Source organism: Phragmites australis, chromosome 13, assembly GCF_958298935.1.
Source record: "Phragmites australis chromosome 13, lpPhrAust1.1, whole genome shotgun sequence".
Lineage (NCBI taxonomy): Eukaryota > Viridiplantae > Streptophyta > Magnoliopsida > Poales > Poaceae > Phragmites > Phragmites australis.
The window spans coordinates 31,274,491-31,293,820 of NC_084933.1; the positions used below are offsets into that span (position 1 = coordinate 31,274,491).

At 44.1% G+C, this 19,330-nt stretch overlaps 3 protein-coding genes and 1 long non-coding RNA gene across 5 annotated transcripts; 2 read left to right on the forward strand and 2 right to left on the reverse strand.

Annotated features, from left to right (window-relative positions):
* Positions 1–1,095: 1,095 nt before the first annotated feature.
* Positions 1,096–5,133, reverse strand: LOC133888659 (cysteine protease ATG4B-like). Its single transcript, XM_062328984.1, has 9 exons — positions 4,947–5,133; positions 4,062–4,554; positions 3,889–3,974; positions 3,742–3,792; positions 3,208–3,593; positions 2,678–2,816; positions 1,829–1,884; positions 1,653–1,723; positions 1,096–1,568 (listed from the first exon to the last, which is right to left on the reverse strand). The coding sequence occupies exons 2-9, from the start codon at positions 4,513–4,515 to the stop codon at positions 1,360–1,362; spliced, it is 1,452 nt and encodes a 483-aa protein (XP_062184968.1). The 5' UTR covers positions 4,516–4,554; positions 4,947–5,133; the 3' UTR covers positions 1,096–1,359.
* Positions 5,134–5,888: 755 nt separating this feature from the next.
* Positions 5,889–7,560, forward strand: LOC133887717 (16 kDa phloem protein 2-like). Of its 2 annotated transcripts, none has more exons than XM_062327685.1 (5): positions 5,889–6,097; positions 6,684–6,749; positions 6,840–6,963; positions 7,145–7,262; positions 7,364–7,560. In XM_062327685.1, the coding sequence occupies exons 1-5, from the start codon at positions 6,031–6,033 to the stop codon at positions 7,412–7,414; spliced, it is 426 nt and encodes a 141-aa protein (XP_062183669.1). In that variant the 5' UTR covers positions 5,889–6,030; the 3' UTR covers positions 7,415–7,560. The 2 variants fall into 2 exon arrangements, with proteins under 2 accessions (XP_062183669.1, XP_062183670.1); XM_062327686.1 differs by having other exon boundaries at positions 7,145–7,259.
* Positions 7,561–7,734: 174 nt separating this feature from the next.
* On the reverse strand, positions 7,735–15,280 carry LOC133887719 (uncharacterized). The gene is made up of 7 exons (XR_009903641.1): positions 14,989–15,280; positions 14,536–14,668; positions 14,346–14,429; positions 13,491–13,593; positions 13,060–13,385; positions 12,425–12,503; positions 7,735–8,139 (listed from the first exon to the last, which is right to left on the reverse strand). It is a non-coding gene; the product is annotated as an uncharacterized LOC133887719 (long non-coding RNA).
* A 759-nt stretch (positions 15,281–16,039) lies between these two features.
* LOC133889140 (phosphomannomutase-like) lies at positions 16,040–18,728 on the forward strand. The gene is made up of 11 exons (XM_062329610.1): positions 16,040–16,374; positions 16,462–16,506; positions 16,600–16,666; positions 16,743–16,819; positions 17,074–17,109; positions 17,200–17,255; positions 17,330–17,429; positions 17,529–17,624; positions 17,704–17,793; positions 17,931–17,982; positions 18,459–18,728. Exons 1-11 carry the CDS (start codon positions 16,300–16,302, stop codon positions 18,512–18,514), a joined length of 750 nt encoding a protein of 249 aa, XP_062185594.1. The 5' UTR covers positions 16,040–16,299; the 3' UTR covers positions 18,515–18,728.
* Positions 18,729–19,330: the final 602 nt, after the last annotated feature.

A 19,330-nucleotide genomic window follows, 5' to 3' on the forward strand; every position in this document is an offset into this window, starting at 1 on the left:
CATATGATCTATTAAGCTTAGATAAAAAATAAAAAATCTTACTCGGATCGGCAGTAGTAACAACTCCGGTCTGGCCAAAGTCGCAATCGAATGTATGCTGGCCATTGGATTGAAAGAAAGGTTCATGGCGTACGCCGCGTGGCCATGCACGGTGTCCGGCTCGTAGCAGATGCCGCCTGGCCGAATCGCTCCGCAGCCGATGCCCTCTTGCCCGCACACAAAGTCTATGTTCTCCTGCAGCACCATGTCGTCCGCCGCCACCGGAGCAGTGATGATGCCGACGTGGCGACGTCGTAGACCGGCGTCATGTCGGCGCGAAACAGGCCGAAGTTCCTCTGACACCGGCCCGGGTTTGAGGTACACCTCGAAGAGGGAGAAGATAGACACCTCGAAGTTGCCCACGCCAGACCCGACTACCCGAGGTGCCGGATGGCGTTCTTGTTGTAGCCCCGGTGAGGTCCGCGCCCACGCCGACCTCCCAGTCCTCCCCAGCCGACGGCCACCCGGTCTCAGCCACGACGATGTCAACGTCCCCGATGTCAACGGCCGGCGTCGTGGACGACGGCTCCGGGCTGGTGTACAGAAACATGCTGGACGAGCAGCTCGACGTTGTGCACTCGGAACGTTGCTTCTACTTGTTAGTGGAGCCAGCGGAGTGATGTTTCGAGATGCCGAGAGAGTGACGTGCAGCTCCCAGTTTTAAACAGGGGAAGTTGGACAGCGCACCGATGCTGCGGCCACCATATCAATTCAGGCCATATTGCGTGATGTCTGATGAGCAAGATGACTGTTCTTTTGCTCTTTCAGTTGACATGGATGCTTTTCTTTGGCTTCGGGTTACTTCCTGACTTCCTGCTCTACTGTGTCCATGAACTTGGGTTCTTTTCGTAACCCTTTTTGTTCTTGCTTGCGAACTTTGTCCCTTTCTTCACAAACACTTCCGAGACAAAACTGGCGACTGTAAAAGCTTCAGATTTTTTTTTTACAGTGGGGAGCTGTTTGCACTGCAAATGTAGCATCCCCACACCACACACATTTGGCAGGTAGAATTCTCCAGCCAGCAATTCATAATTTTCAGATGTATGGGGGAAGTCATTAGCGAGCATGGCGGTGTGAAATTATATTATAATACAGAATAAATACATTTAATTATAATGAACATAAGGGCATGTATGTTACAAAGGGATTTCCATCCGTCACATTTTGAACTCCTATGGGACATTGGCATCCGATGACACCCTGAAATCGCTAATAATCACCTGTATTCACACACAAATGAGGGAATTCAGACAACGTGTTGGATGCAAGGTTTACAACTCGACATGCCATCGATTCCCCCCCCCCCCCCCGCCCCCTCATTTAAAGGATCTGCCACTCCTCTTCTCCTGCTTCGCCAGAGCCATCAAGGTTGTCATTGTTGGCCATGCTATCGCCAGAACAACCCAACCCATCATCCTCGTTATACATTTGTTTCGATGGCTGAATTGACTGTACAACAGTAAAGAGTGGTGCTCCATTGGCCTTCTCTACCAACTCAGAGGCTCGAGAACAGAAATCATCAAAGTCATCTGCACAAAAGATGTAAACAGAACATCAAGATTAGAGTAAGCTCAAACAATAACCTAACGAGTGTCTGAGAAACAACGGTTCACCTTTGTCACGGCAGTAAAAACCAATAGCCAGTGATGGATCTATCTGGTCTAGAGCCAAATCTCGGACAATACTGTGCAAGTGCAGATACATAGATAAGGGTTCATCATTTGGACATGCAAAGGAGAAAGGGTACGATGTTCCATTCATCAGACTTTGTTCACAACAGTGCACTCACCTGCAGTGGTATGAGGAAGTGTCCGCCTCCAAGTTATCCGGTGCAATGTTAACTGCCTGACACATAGAGAACATTCCAGTATTATTCCCACTACTATAGCTAAGAAATCGTGCTTCCCAGTCAATGCACTGGTCCATTATCTATGTGCTTTGGTAGTAATAAAAAGCGGCATTCCAAGCAAACAAAAGACTGCAGAAATAAAAGGATGATAAATATACACAAGTACAGTTCTAGTTTCACAAATGGCTCTTGCAGCAGGGCATGCACAAAACAGGTTCACGGGCTTACATGGCTCATGCTAAACAAGATCGATGGAAAGCTTGTCCAATTACATATGACAACTTCGTTTTTTGCAATCCAAATTCCAAACATCGATTGTTTGCTGATTTCACATGATAATCACAAAGTTAAGAGTGCTTTAAAATGCCATGTCATCGGTAATTACCAATTAAGTATAGTTTGGACATGCTTGACCCGAATGTGCAGTTGTCAAGTTCAGGGACCCAATAGACACAACCTTACAATTATAGGGTCCCATAATGCACTTCACTCCAATAGAAATAACCAAATGTTAGTGGCCAATGAATGGCTGCATAATATACATGCCACTATTTTCTTTGAATGGAAGCATGGAGCTCAGTTGTAACATGAAAGATGGCAATTGTATCGGTGTTTTTAGATAAAGATCTAATGGCATTTACATATATGAAAGATCATACTGTGTTCAAATTTTATACTTCTTATGGAGCATATTGCTTACTCACTGAAGTCTGAAGGTAGACAAGTACAGCATTTGTAGAAAACATGTTTGTACATGCTAAACAAATATAAATAAGTATGCAGTATTACCATCTGAACATCATGGGGATCTAGGTAGAGCGCCCTATCATCCTGTACCCCAGCAATGTAAGTTGATGTTCCAGGTTTTCCACCTAAAATTCCCAAGCTTTGAGGAAATGTAAATGTCTCCTTTAGTAATGGGATGTACCTGATAGCAAGTTCCATAACAGGCAACAGTTAGAATAGTACTGGATCACATATCAATCCATCAACAGAAACATCAAGTATTCAAAGGGTGTCTCTATTCACCGCCAAGTCTAGTTGATGGCTGCCATGGATTTTAGATTGGTTTGCCACTTTCAGATAAACATCAGTAGAACTACCCACAAAGTCAGATTATGATCTCACAGTATTTGTTGTGTTTACAAAATAATAGAAAGTGAGTTGCATTGGTCTGCAGGCCCCACTTCACTGTCCTTATAGGTTTTGCAGCACAGGAGTAGTTAAAAGTAACTTCGGATGACCCTTAAGTTCAGATAGCCAAGCATAGATCTGTATGAAGTCCCCCAAAGCATGGAAATTAGTGACTTGCTGATTACCTTGGATTAATTTTGTCAAGGCCAAGAACCAGAGGAACTAACAAAAGAATAGGTGACCATGTTGACTGTCCTTGGTTGAAATCACAGCAAAGCTGAGCAGCAACATCAATGCAAACAACTGGAGCTCCACCTCTTTCACCATCTTCATCACCCGAAACTATATAAAGAGCCATGGGAAAAATCTCCTTCCCATTTACAACTTCAGCTTGCTCTCTATTTGTGCGGATAAGGGTCTGCCATGCCCGGCACATAGCATATGGACCCACCCATGATCCAGCAGCCAGACCATAACTCCTTCCAGCTTGAAGTAAATTGTGAATAGAGAAAGCACAAGCTTCAGAATCACCAAATAGGTGTAAGACCCCTATATATTCTGGGTTGTATGGCTGCATATGAACATTTTGTCATTATAAGCAACACTACATTAAGAATTAAAATAGCTCCATCACCTACTATAACTGAACAGAAATTCCTCATTGTTCTTTGTATAAGGAAACCTCTAAAAAATCAGAATAGTCAAGTCATGTATCTCACCTTCTGTGAGGGCTTTCTCCAAGACCTTCCAAGATGGTGAAAAATGAGCGCCTGCGAAATTTTGTCAGAAGGCCAATACTGTTAGTCTGTTACAACTTACAGTTGCAGCGATCAATAAAGCAATAATTTCAAATATATAAAGGTCACCTGAGCAACCAGCATCTGGCTGCTTCTAACCATGCAGCCCCAATTCACATCACTAGTTAGCTTGGAGTTAGATATTGCATCAAAGCCTGAGACAAAAGAAATCATATCAATATCTCACCATCTGTGTACATGAGATTAGTTTCTACTAAACAAATGGTTCTGCAGAACCCAACCTTTTCGATAAGTGATCCAGATCCTGGAGGAAAAATCTTCTAAAAACGCAGCATGCCCACTGTCGGAATCTGAGTCGCTGGATGACTCCTCAGGCGACACCGTGTAGCATTTGCCAAGGAACCAAACATCACTTGAGGTCAGAACCTTGTTACAGCCCAGAAGACGCCACATCGAGCCGCTGCACACGATTCTCCTCAAAATCCTCGACCAAACATAGGATCCCGAGGTAGTCTTTGGCGACTTCTTCTCGCACGGTAGCGATGAATTCTGCTGCCCTTCAAAGATAGTGAAAGGGGGTGTGAAAACACTAGATAGGATCGAGGTGTTGGACTGTTTCGAGATGCTATCTTCCTTCTGCTCCGAGGTAGAAGAAGAGGCAACAGCAGCTACAGTGTCCCCCTGGCACGAAGAATCAGATGGCGGTGCTGCACCCCTCTCAGGCAAGCTCGTCATCACCTAAGGCCTCATGTGTGCGTAGGGCAACCCAAGATCCTATCAAAGCAACAAATCAGCTCTGAAAATTGCAAGCTTTCACACTGAATTTGAACAGAGATAGTCTAGAAACCACACAGCTCAGATTAACTTTAGCACATCAGCACGTCACGCATCATTCTGAGACATGGCACGCAGGCTATACAAGGCATTATCTACACGTTAACAGGTGCGTAGCTTACAATTGGGGCAATACAGATTACAAGTAACCCAGGGGAGGGGGGGGGGGAGGGAAGCGTCGTGCTTGAGTATATTGGCAAATAGAGCAAAATCGAAGCAATCCAGGTTCCATATCTGTGGAGTAGGGAGTTGGGGCAAGGCACGGTGGGCGATTCTAGGATGAATAAAAAATAGACGCGCATGGGACGATAGAGAAGGAGGGGTTAGCTTACCCGCCGGCGATCCGGGGCACGGAGAGAGGAAGGCGCCGAGGCAGACGGCACAGGGATCGGGCGGCGGTGGCGGGGGACGCGACGGAGATAGTGATGGGTGGGGGGAGGAGGTGGCGTGGCGGAGAGGAGGGGCGAGGAGGGGAGGGGAAGGGCGATGGAGACGTACGGGCGGATCGAGCCGGGGTTGGGGAGGAGGAAGGCAAGTGGTGGGCTCTGTCGTATGGGCCCACGTGTCATGGGCTCATGGAAAAACGTGGGAATTGCCGAGGAATCTTTTTTTGAAGGAAATTTCTGAGGAATCATGAGTCGTGACACTGTTTTACGTGAAATCATTTCAAATCATGCAGCGACAGGAGAAGAGAAAAAGTCGTTGGTGGCTTGCCGATTTTCCTCCTCACCTCGGCAGTATGGGCCTGGGCCGCGCAACTCGTTGGAGAAAAAGCGCAAGCATCGTATCGCATCGAGGACACGCAAAATCAAATGCACAAGCGAACGAATGATTTCTTTCATTTTTTTCTTTTTTCTTTTTGAGGATATATAGAATGGAATGAACAGTGAGTTGCTCACCAGACGATGCTAGTAATCGAGGTTTCCTCGCGTTATTCCCGCCATCTGATCTATACATGCGTTTATATATATAGATGTTGCATCGATCGGGTGCATGCATGAGCATCAGGGCATGTTAAGTCCAGCTCAACCTAGGTGAGCGACAGGAGGCTCCGATCCTCACTGCATCAGAAGAATACTATATGTGCAAGTCATTGCCTGCCTCATTGGTCAAGTATAAACAGATAGACGTGCAAGTCGCAACCAATCGTCACCTTCCCTTTCAATAATTACCGGTGCTATATGTGCGATGCAGACTGGCAGTGGCAGGCATGGAGCTGCCAAGCTGGGGCCAACATGGCCTCCAAAGACTTTCTTTATATATGCCTCATAGCGCGCCATGACTTGTCTGAATTGAGTTGGTAGGGGAGACATTGACAGGGGGAAAGTGTCTTTGAGGCTCTGACTCTCTCTCTCTCTGTCTCTCTGCAAGAGGAGGAAGAAGAAGACGATCGAGGAAGAGAGGAGAGGAGACAAGATGGTGCACGGGAAGCTGGAGGTTCTTCTCATCTGCGCCAAGGGCCTCGAGGACACTGATTTCCTGAGTAAAAGCTCTCTTCCTCTTCAGATCAAAGCTTTCTTACTCTCTTGGTTGGTTGTCGCTTTGCGAGTCGTTAGATCCGCGAGCCGGACAGTAGATGTCATGAACAAATGTGGTGTTCAGTGATCGAGGGTGCATATGACTTCTTACATCATGTTGATCTCTCTAGCCCCATGGTCAACAACGTCTTGCGTTCTATCGTTGTTCGGCTATTACCACATTAGCTCTGTTCATTACCATGCCCATAAGTAAACCAAAAGAACTTCTGAATTTTCATGCACTTTTTTAAAAAAGGGCAAGCATCCCCGGCATCTTTGGAGGCCATGCAGGGACCAGGGATCGATCCCTGGCCGGCTAGCTCCACCCTGAGCTTTGCCAACTGACCTATGGTCAGTTCCTTTGAATTTTCATGCACTTACTATCTGCTTGGAAGCAGATGAATCTGTCACAACAATGGCGTGCGATCTTCTGATGCTAATGTAGTATAGTACTCTCAAGACATTCTTCTTAGCATATTCTCAATCGGTCGATCTTTGTCGTTACTAAAACATATCTTGTTGTTCCATTCTTTCTGTACAATCTCCGATCAGATAACATGGATCCCTATGTGGTCCTTACATGCCGCACCCAAGAGCAGAAAAGCAGCGTGGCGAAAGGTACTTAACCATAGACAAGAATCTCTCTCTCATTAATTTGTATTTAGCAACAGGATCCCAGTTTGATCGTCAATCTTCTACTGATACCAGGAGCAGGAAGCGAACCTGAATGGAACGAGACCTTCGTTTTCACTGTCTCTGACGATACCCCGCAGCTCAATCTCAAGATCATGGACAGCGATCTCACAAACGATGATTTCGTTGGTGAAGCAACGTAAGTATCCAAGAAATACTCTGCAATTTAGTTAGCTGTACAAAATTGGAGAGTAGCTTTTGAAATCTATGTTCTTCCTGCACGAAGTTCAGAAGACCATGCCTCTGTCTGAATTTTCAGTTGGTGATTTGTCGCTCTAAGCCTGACTAGCTTTTGTTCACCTGTATTTCTGAACTTTCAGCGTCCCCCTGGAGCCTGTGTTTCAGGAAGGCAGCCTTCCTCCGACTGTTCACCAGGTCATCAAGGAGGAGATATATTGCGGAGAGATCAAGCTTGCACTCACCTTCACCCCAGCAGTGGTAGCCTTATGACCCTTGCAACATCCGTGCTGCAATAGTTAAGACATGATATCAACCTATATATAGAATGCAATGCTAATATGCTGAGCATTCTTCTCCAGGAAACTCGCCGTCCTGACGAGGAGGAGGGGACTTACAGCAGCTGGAATTGATCTGCCTGCAAAGCGTGCATCGAACAACATGATACTTTACTCAAGAATTACTATGTTATGCAACCCTATTTTGCTTTGTCATGAACTGATTATTTACATGTAACTCCAACCATTGATATAACTGTTTAGAATTGTTGGTTTGTGCACCTCACGGGGCGGCATCGCCTTCAGAATTATCATCATTCAAACAAAATGGAACATAAGTACCTTTAACTCCTCACCTTTTTTTAGTTTCATGGAGATGCTTTAATAGAGTTAAAAACGCTGATTTTTTTTCAAAAGGGTCGAACCGCATACTCCACCACCAAAATCAACAGCATTACAGAGTCTTACAAGTTCAACAGCATGAGATCTAAACTTCTTTAGCTATCATCTGCTCCCCTACACCAAGCTAATATCTATGTAAGGTGTAAGGACAACAAAACCAAACGCAGCAGAGCCTAACAAAAGCAATCAGGTAATGTAATATCACAGACCAAGTTTGAGCGAAATACAGGACCACAAAACAGTAAAAGCATAAGAACTGAGACAACATGATGTCCACAACACTGATGAACTACTGATTCTTAAATTATTCTGTTTTCCTTAGGATTTCCTTGGCCTCCCTCTTGGCTCTGGCTGCTTGCAATCGCCTGTGGTCATTGCATCTTTGTCTCTTATCTTTTCAGATTTACCCTTCTTTTGTTGAGGTTGATCTAAGGCGGAACAGGTGCGACCCTTTTTACCTGTAACATAAGAAGAAAACAGTTAGAAAGATTAAGGTGCAAAACATGTACCTCTATTACAAAAGCTAAGTACAAAATATGATACAAAAGAGTTTCGCATCAATGTTATTAAAATCTGTCATCCAACTTCCATTCAGTGGAATATTGCATTTGCACTTACAAAAAAGGACCAACCTAAGCAATACTTGAGAAGTCTAGGGCAGGCTCTAAAAGTTTTTACTTTATAGATGTACTACACATGACGGGAAACAAGACCGAAATGCAAGAACGTTACCAAGATATGGATTTTCCTTAAGAAACAGGCATTTCATATGGATCAAAGATTTTTTTCAGTAAATATAGCTTGAACTTAAGCACAATGTAACCTATCACATCTTTTGGTCCTTTGAAATAGAACTATTTCCCTGAACTAACCATTTAGAATCTAGGTCAGTAATGATGTTTACAGGATAGTTATTCCTAATTCCTTTGTTAAGGTTAAGGATATGTTTTCTGATTATTTTTCTTTAATATAAAGGATGGATTTGGTGGTGGTAATGGTCGTAGGTTCTACCACCTTCACTTTACAGGGCCATATAGATTGGTTTTTGTGTGTACATGAATGTGGCATGGAGGATGGGTTATATGTACACAATTCTATTCAGGTAGTGTATGATATTAATTTGTATATTTTATGACATGGATTTTCAACATAAATATAATTCCTTCTGTGTGACAAACAAGTTAATCAACCGGTAGTGTAATTGAATTCCTTTATTTGAGATGGCAACATGGCGGGTTGGGTGCGGGTTGAGCAAAAACCTGCCTGACAGTGACCCAAAATAGGAAACACAATCCGTACCCGAAATTCTTATTGGGTGAAATTCTGGATCCGCCCCGAGCTTGAGGACCATCCGAAACCCAATGGACGCCCATCGAGTGTAGACATTGCAGGAAAAAAAACTTGCCGGATCAAGGGGGATAGAGGTGGAGGACGCCAGATTGAGGGGCCACCGCATGGAGAACAGGAGATGGAGGATACATGAAGGAGACATTTGCCAGTGGTGGATCGACCTTCCTGGCGTCTTGGGCGACCTGGATTTAGAGAAGCTGTCCTCACCATACTCCTTGGTGATGCCACTGCTTCCTGCTGTGGCCGCGCCTGGCAACCACTCCTCCTATTTGCACCTTCTAAGAGCCGAAGCAGGAACACCTGCCGCAAGAGGAGATGCCAGCGACAGATGAGATCGAGGTCGAGGACGACGAGGCAACACCGGAAGGGATGGGGATCAAACTCAAGAGTTAAATGTAGTGATCGGTGACGTCCTAAGACATAGGACCATCCGGTGAGGTATAATTATCTCTGAACACAAAGCTTTGGTGCGTACAATTCTTTTAGCACAGGACCATCCGGTGGGTACATTTTTCTTGGGACTTCTCCAATTCAACCAAATTTTATCCTAACTGCGGTGACTTTTTTATGTATTACATTCATGAGATCTATTAAAATATATACTTGACAAACATGTTAGTCCCATTGACTATGTTGTCATTAATTACTAAAATCATAATCATGAACTAATAGGATCATTTTCGCTACATCAAGACCGTATGTTGTCTTTTTTGTAGGGAAAGAAGTGTCGATTGCTGGCTTGCTTTGCTGCGTGATTGAATGATGGGCTAAGGGAGGGGAATAGAGTGGGCCGTTGGGCTAGAAATTGCAAGATGGGCCAGATGGTATGCTTTCTAGGGCACCAGGCACCCGTGGGTTAGAATCGGAACCCGCCCTACCCCGCCTCCTTCTCGGGCACCCAGCTCGCTACCCCTACGATGCGAAACTAGACCCGAACCTGCCCCTACTGGACGCAGAACCTGCAGGGCCCCACCCCTATAGGTTGAATTGCCATCCCTAGGCACGTTGGCTAGTCATAACAAAAGATAAAGATTGGCCTTTGTGTGTCACAATGAGTATGGGATCAAATTTGGCTTCATAGGCCACAATTGAATACACTTGTTTACTTGTTGAAATTGAACTTGTCTGCATGTAACGAGATAGGGAGAGCAAGTTATGGAGATCCTTCAACTTGATGTGGATGGAGTCACTCAACTTCCAAGCCTTCGCATCTTACGCATGCATACACGCATTTGGAAGCATATTTATTAGGATCGATTCAATGGTTCACTGGTTGAACCTGCAATTGCTACTTAGGTATTAGTCTGGTGGATAGGAAGTCAGGAACCATGCAGTAGGCCATGGATTCGAATCCATTTTTAGGATGTTTTAGCTAAAATCGTTCGATTTTAGGCCATTGGTTCGCCATCTCCATGCTACTTAAGTAAGCAATAACCTATATGCGGTAACACAGTTAAACAAAAAACAGAGAAAATGGTAATACGCAGTGTTGAAACTATGCAATCGTAGATTCCACAATACTTATATTTATTGGGCCATGACTTTCCTTGGGCTCCCTCTTGTTCACTTGATAGTCTGTGGGCAAATTAGTTATTATTTACATATTGTCCTCGGTTTGGAACACCTTTTCTTTTTTCAAATTGTGAATCTAAGCTTTTATTTTTGGCTATAACATGAACATTTTTCGTGGCCTGCCTTTTGGTCATCTGGTAGTGCTTCTTGTACTTGTAATATTAATCATTTGAAGCTTATTTTCTTTTGGATCAGATTGCAAACTTGATCTGATAGATGTGCCACCTCTTTTTTATTTTTGCAATGACATGGTGAATTAAAATCCTCAGGTGGAATAAAAGAAAATAGACATTTTCTTCATCGGAAAGGAAAAAGAGAACAAGAAAATATTTTATTGTTACTTGATCTGACTCCAATTGGTGAATTTGCTAGGAGTGAGGACTGCAAGGACAAGCATAGATTGACAAAACTCAAAGTTGCCCCCCTAGGACTTATCGGTAATTGCGAGTAAGCCTCCTTCTCTCCTCCTACTTTATCTAGTCTATTATTTCTTGCTTTTCAAGCCACATCTTCCAATTCATGTCGTCGTTAGGTAGATAACAGTGATTGAGCTATGGCGCTTCATCCCCCACTTGTTCCCAGACACCTCTTCCTCGTCATCTACCTCCTCGTCATCACCACGGAGCACCTTTTGCCCTTGCTCATCTGTTTCCTCCCCCGTGGTCAACGTGAGGCCCAAAGGGGCATTCACAGAGCACAAGGAGCGATCAAGGGGCATAATAGATAACCCCACTAAAACATAAAGATATTACAATAGCAAGTGTTAGCATTATTCATTGATTGCCTAAGTCAATCAAGTACAATATTTCATATATAGAATTAACAGTATATACAGAGAGAGAGATGTGGGGGGTAAAAGGGGCATGTTGTGAAGGCGTTAAGACGAGGTGCTAGACCAACACTTAGATCACTCACCAGACATCGATGCATGATTCCAGCCTCACAATGAACCAAACACAAGGCAATGAGACAAGGCACTGGATTAATACCTCATCGCTAACAAGACATTGATGCGAAAGCCACTACTAACCAAACATACAGTGGTAATATGAGGCACTAGACCAGTGCCTCGTCACTCACTAGCTACAATTACGTGAGTCCAACCTCACTGGTGACAAAACATAGTGTAGCAAAACCTAGTAAATCCCAACTAAATTTGAAGAACGGTAAGGATAGTGATGTGAGTTCAGAGTACATTCATAATGCAATTCCCCAAAGAGTGGCTACTTCCAAACTCCTATCCATACCCAGTGCTGGAGCTACCACTAGGGCAACTTGTGCCATGGCCCTAGTCTTGGCCTAGCTGTACCACACACTAGCTCCTTTTTTATGTAGCCCAGTATAGACAACTCACTAGGCCCATTGAGCAGCCTCAATTGCTAAACAAGCCCAGTTCTACCCGTACCTATGCCCTCCTACTTATGGAGAGACGACCAATAATGCGGTGAGGCTTAGACAATACTTTAGTAACCATATATAGTAAGGATATAGGTATAGCCTCTTCTTTGGTCCCTATTGAAGGGTTCCTATCTTATATATAATTTTCTACACATAACTTTGTGAAGCAGGAGATAATTACATGTGGTCTTTGTCGTGGCTCAATTCCTAGTACTTGGCCTTCATAGAAATTTCTTACTTCCTTTATTATGTAGTTCTAGTCTTAGTTTAAGAAGTCATATATATGGATCTTTACACAATGCAAGACCAACTTTTAGTAGGAGAGTGTAAGGGATCTCAGATCAAACAAAAAAGTAATCTAACCAACCTATATAGTAAAATAATTCCCACACATGCATTTAGAAAATATCTGCAAATACTTACGTTGTGAAGTCGCGCATGCTTCCTCACATTTTTGGTCTTCTGTTCCTTCCCTTTTCAGTCTTTTTGCTAAGCTTGGAAGCTGTGAAGGAAAAAATATTTATTATCATTGAACTAACTATAAATTACAAACAATGAGTATTATAAATGGATTCCACAGACAAGTAGGGCTTAGAATCCATCATCACATCATTCATTACCTTGTCCAAAGATACTTACAAGGTCGCATTTCCTTTGCTAGTTTACTATTTTTTTAAGAAAAATGTGGTACAAGGTTATGAACTAGAGATTGTAATCCATATTTATCTTTTTATCTTAACTATAGATACAAATAAATTTAGCTGCTCTAAAAGGGGTTTGCCATAGTTTTTACCAGATCCAACATTATTCTTCTGAAAGATAACCACGTGTTAACTTTTTAGGTAATACAAAACACATTAGTTACATATTCTATCAAACATGGAAGTAAAGCTGAAGAAGCATATAAAAAGCATATATCTCAATTATATTATTGTGAATGTATGAAGTAACAAAAAAAAGTCTAAGAAAAAGTCCTTCTAAAAAACAACAAAAGAGCTCTAAACAGAAAATGCATAATTTCTTTTTGGAAAATACTATAACAAGTGAAGAATAATTACCATATCTCTACAGTTATCAAAGTAATACATATCAGTTACACTTTCGTTTGGTTCGTAGGAGTCTGCATCTTTTCCAGAGAAGTATTCCTTTGCAGACTCCACTGAGCGATATACCCGTTTATTAACAGGATCCGTGTAGAACTACACACACAATCAAACAAGTGATAAAAAAACTGAAATAAACTCAATATTGTGAATACATAAGTATTGTGCTCCATCTAATTTACTGAGTCCTTTCTTATGCCATCATTGCATTTCCTGAATGTAGTTTCCTTGACCCATCCAGGTGGAAGCTCCTCAATATAGAATTCAAGTTGCGCAATGATCTACATGTAAGGCTCACTGTTAATTCTTAAAAATATTGAAGCGTTTAATATAATAGGCACACAGTGTTATTTAAATATTAGAAACAGTATCAGCATGATCCATACGTTATCTTCACAGCTCGTGTCACACTCTTGATTAGCACTTTTAGAGATCTTGCCCTCATGTAAATAGCGCATCACATTGTTTTCGGATGCAAGTCGCACTGATCTGGAACACAGATGAACATAAAACTGCAAAAGAGAAATAGTATACTCAAGATTATTTGCTCAGACGAGCAAGCTTTTTTTCATCACTTTGTTCTCACATGCATGAACGAGGTGCATTTTGGACAACTAATATATATGAAACTCGATGTAATTTGTACCACATATGTTTTATAAGCAGAATTTTCTATTTCGTGTGCAATGCTCGACTCGCATAGTAGTAACAGAATACAAGATGATTTATTGTTTTGTCATATTATGGGTACTCGCTATCTAGTAATTGTACTAAACTACTACTACGCAAAAAGAGTATATGCAATAACTTGTGTCGCCAATAGCTTGAAAGCAAACACATTCCACAAATTTAAATGGATCAACGTAAACCGGTATCGATTTGTATTTGCGATGTATTCCTGTTCAAATGCATTAACTCATCATTTGCATCCTATCTGAAGAATCACTCATGTCTTCAATCAACATCCCCATCTAATGAACTATATACGGTGACAAAGTTTTCTATTATGTGTGCAACAACTGAATACTGCATAACTTCCATTCCAGGTTTGAATAATAATGCAACAGTTCATGCACAACTAATATAGTCTAGACCCACATTAATCCATCCTAAAACTAACTGCAGTAAATTCCTACCACATCAAGCCACATAATTAAGAGCTTCCAATTAGCTTGCAGCGGCCAAAAATTATACAGCTAACAATGCTAATGTGAAAACAAGGTAGCTGCATTTTTTTTTACCTTGAACATCTTGCTCATGTTCTCCCCTCCGGCTCTGATCTGGATACCCCACCCGGTCTTTCTCCCGAGCCATTCGTACTTGCCCTGCACATGCATTTCACAACGGCGATGTAATTAATAATCACACACCTGAATCTAATCAGCAACGGCAGGACATGACCAACCGAGCTCTTCGATCATGGCGACTCACCTGCAGCGTCGTCTTGTCTTTGAGTGTGGCTTCCGCCTCGACTGCGCGCTGCAACGCTCCGGAGAAGCAGTACTCGAGCACTTGGCTCTTCGTGTTGAACTCGAAACGACCCACGGGGCAGATCGATGTAGGTCTGCATATACGAGCACGAACCAACAAATCAAACGACGAACAAGCCAAAGTTTAGGCGCCAGATCTGTTAATTCACACGCACGTACGTGGAATATATATAATCGTAACGCCTAACGACGCGGGCAACCAGGCTATTGCAAACCACGTAAACATGCCGGCGCCGGCGCCGGCGCCGGCGGGGTGACGAGCAAGCGAGGCGGCGCAGAGCCGCCCCCGCGCACGCACACAGATACAGGCCACCAAACCAAGGACACATGCAGGCACGCACGACGACAGGGCCGGCGGCGAATACGGGAGATCGAGGGCCGACGGGCGGCGTACCTCCATTCGGGTGCCGTCGCGTAGGTGTCGTACCTTCATGTTAAAGCCGTCAGGCAGCCAATCCGGATGTTCTTCGTCGTCGGATCCTCCGCACGCGGCGGCTGCTCGTGCTCGGCAGCAGCGACCGGCTCGTCGTCGTCGGAGAGTAGGATTGAATCCCCCGAACTTATACCACCCATCACCGTCAACCTCTCTCACTCTCTGCGCTCGAATCAGCGGGCTCGGGACGAGCAGAGGGGAGGAGCGAGGAGGAAGGCGAAGCAGCGCTGGCGAGAGAGCGGAAACTGAAACCACAGGCAGCGGGCGCGGCGAGGCGTGGAGGGCGTCTAAGGAGGGGGCCGGGGCAAATGGAGGGAGGTTCCGACGGTCGAGATCATCCGCTGAGCAGAATCGGATGGATGGCGACGTAGCGAAGGCGTGCGGTCGAAATGGAAGACGTCGCTAGAGCCGCATGCATGCATGCAGCACGTCCCATGTACTTACCAATTTTTCTTCTTTCGTGCTATATCCGTATCACTTCAATTCGTAGCATATACAGCTGGCTATGATTATTTAGTGCTACATATATCTCTAAGTTTATGTAAATCCCAAATTACATCTAATTATTTAACGTAGCACAGTTGTGTATGAGTGGTATATATATCTATATGATTTACTGTGGTACTTACATTTTACGTGCAGGGAGTCCCAAATTGCAGCCGATTCCAAGTCATGTCACCACTGCGAGTCTGCAATTCATGCAGCCCGTTTTATTCACTAGTCCAATTCTTCCAATTCTTGAGTGTTAGCACATTTGAGGACCATCGGTCCAATCCAAAATTTGTTCAATTTACCAGATACGTACGTATATTTCTCTTGTAGCCCAGTACAACTAGTTGTTTCTGTAGTTTCGGAAATACGCCTAGTGTCGTATGACACGGTTCCACAGGAAAGTACGCCTTACGGTAACGGAAACGTACTTGAGAACTTCCTGGCACGGCAATCCGGGGCCCGCGTCTCACGTGGCGCGCAGTCGTCGGCACCTCCATCCATCCGCCCATCCGCAGTCGTCGGCTCGGCTCGGCTCGGCTCCAGGGAGGGGAGTGACGTCTCCGCTTCTCCTCTTCCTCCCCACGCGCCGCGCAGATCCCGAGCCGACGCGGAAGCCTTCCTCCCTCCCTCGCGCGCGCCAACGCATCTGACTATTCCAACCCACACCTTCTCCCCGCGATTCGGTCTCGGGCGCTGCTTCTATTACACGGCGGCGAGGAACGCTGCCGCTTCTGCTCGTAACCGTAGCGGTCAGGCGGGAGCGGGAGGGTAGGGTTGGCAATGGCGGTGGCGGGGAGGAACGCGGGCGTCCTCGCGCTCTTCGACGTCGACGGCACCCTCACTGCCCCACGCAAAGTGCTGCGAGTTGCCTTGCTGTCCTGATCTGTTTCGGGTCCCGTGCGCTTTTGCGACTAATCTTCTTCTTGCTGTTCTCTTGGGTAGGTGGTGACGCCGGAGATGCTGGAGTTCATGAAGCAGCTGCGTCAGGTGAGAACTGAGATCCCTCCCCCTCTTCCTGCTGCTGCTGCTGCTGTTCATGGACGCAGAAGAATTACAATTTTGTTTTGATTTTGGAAGCAGCATGTGGCTGTCGGCGTGGTGGGCGGATCCGATCTGATGAAGATTACCGAGCAGCTCGGCAAATCAGGTCCGGAACCTGCAAACTCAAGTCGCATTGCTTGTGATCCCTGCAAGGTTTTATTGGTTTGGTCTTGTTTTTGCAGTTATTACCGATTACGATTTCGTCTTCTCTGAAAATGGCCTGGTTGCACACAAGAACGGCGAGCTAATTGGAACTCAAGTGAGTCTTTGTGTACTTTCCGAACATATGTGCATCGGTCAATGTCTCAAAATTCATTATGAGGTCATCAAGAATTTAGTTTCCAATAAATATTACTAGTAGAGACTATTTGTGTCTTTAGTTGAATGCCTGAATGAGATAACACTGACCAGGCGAAGCAAAATTAAGTCACTGATTGCCTGGTAGTCTACTGTAGTAACAGAATTGTATAGGCTATTTGTATATGCTGCAACCTAATGTTTTGCACTCTGCAGAGTTTGAAATCATTTCTAGGAGAACACAAGCTGAAGGTGAGCCCGTTTGCAGTGTATTCACGTTCTTGCACTGCCTTCATTGATTGAATTTTAGGCCTTGCTGAAGATGATATGTGTTCTTTCCAGGAATTTATTAACTTCACTCTTCACTACATTGCTGACTTGGATATCCCAATTAAAAGGTCAACAAAGAACCCTGCTCAATAATTCTGATTTGCACTATCTCATTAGTCATTACTTCTCACTGTTTGATCAGGGGTACGTTCATAGAATTCCGAAGTGGAATGATCAATGTGTCTCCTATCGGTAGAAACTGTAGTCAAGAAGAACGTGACGAATTTGAGAAGTACGATAAGGTATAATCATCTACTGAATTTTAGTAACCTTTCCTAGTCGGAGGGGGGGGGGGGGGTACGATTCAAATACATGAGATTGAAACGGCTGATTTCTTGTAGGTGCATAACATCCGTCCTAAAATGGTGTCAGTGCTTCGTGACAAGTTTGCACACTTGAACTTGACATTTTCTATTGGAGGGCAGATTAGTTTTGATGTGAGTCTGCTTGACTTGTACACATTTTCCGGAAATAATTGGATCTGTGGTATTTACTACTGCCACACTAAAATTTCAGGTATTTCCCCAAGACTGGGACAAAACTTACTGCTTGAGATATCTTCAGGAATTTCAGGAAATCCATTTCTTTGGGGACAAGACCTACAAGGTGATATATCTGCTTTTTTGGTGTTTTAATCCTATAAAAAAATATTTACTTTGTTTGTGTGGGTACTTTTAATCCTATTAAAAATATTGACTTTGTTTGGTAATTTGTCTGACTAGTTCTTCTTTTCCATTGAACAGGGTGGCAATGATTACGAGATATTTGAATCTGATAGAACAATTGGTCATACAGGTATGCTGATTGTACGACATAATATACTCATGCTTATGGATTTGCAATGTCACCTGACGAAAGTGGACATAGCTTAAGGAGAGATTTTTTAGTGCTTCTTAGTAAATAAAGAGAAATAGGAAAAGGGAGCATCAGTACAAAACCACATGTCAGGACTCAACTGGACATGCTATTCACCTTGGATGTGAATAAGCTTACCAATACTCAAAGCATGCATGATGCAACTAGCACAAAATGATTAGTTATTAATCACTTGTCATTTGGCCTAGTGAATAGTGATAGTTGATATCTGTGCTGCTCAACTGTGTGGCCCCTTTTCCATTACTGACATGCGACTTATGTGAAATTTTGGCCCCAAAGCTTAACCTCACTGATGGAAATGATACCCTTTTCATTATCATAGTAGTTGCATCACAATTGATATTCACTCACTGTTGCTGTCGTTACCATGCTGATTCAATCATTTGTATTTGCAGTTACCAGTCCCGATGACACAGCACAGCAATGCAGATCTCTCTTCATGTCGAAGTGATCTCCAACTTGTTTATTTACTTCAAATTTACAATATTTCCTGATCTAAAATAATGGCCTAAAGATCTTTCATTGAATGCATTTTTTTCATAACGGTTATATGGCACCATTTTTGCTTCCAAGTTCAAACAGAATGTACTGCTCCATTTTCGCGAATTTCAGATCATATGTATACACTTGGTGAAAATATATCAAAGTTGCCTATTTTTACTGTACCATCAACTAGTGGTTCGAGGTCCCAATGCGGGACCCACTATGTGCTGATTGAGATGTATCTTGGACACGGGAGTGATGTAAGAGGATAATTATGCACTGCCGTTGTCTGCTAAATTCACAAGAAATCTTCAAATGCTGTGGCCTGAACCTACCAGCCAGTTCCGGGAGGGGTGCTCGAGGTCGTGAATAGTTGGCCCCTGAGTACCCAGAGTTCCCCGAGGACCCGAGAAGAGAAAAATCCGGGAGAGGGTGCTCGGGGCCATGAACAGTTGGTCCCCGAGTACTCAGAGTTCCTCGAGGACCTGAGAAGCCCTTTACCGGTAGACCCTACAAAGGCTCAGTGGTGAGGTGTCAATCGGTGGGAGGCCCGATGCTGCATTTAAGAGGGAGCGTGGCCGGTCATATCCAACCACTCCCCTCACGCCTGTCGTACTGAGTACGTCAATCCCTGCCACCGTCTGGCAGGAAGGTGTGGGGACATTTAATGCGACAAGTCCCATCGCACGTCACCCTGCGGGGCCCATAAAGGAAACGACTTGGAGATATCGTCACTGTGCTCGAGGCGTATCGCTGCCACCCTGCCGTATCAGATCTGCTCTAA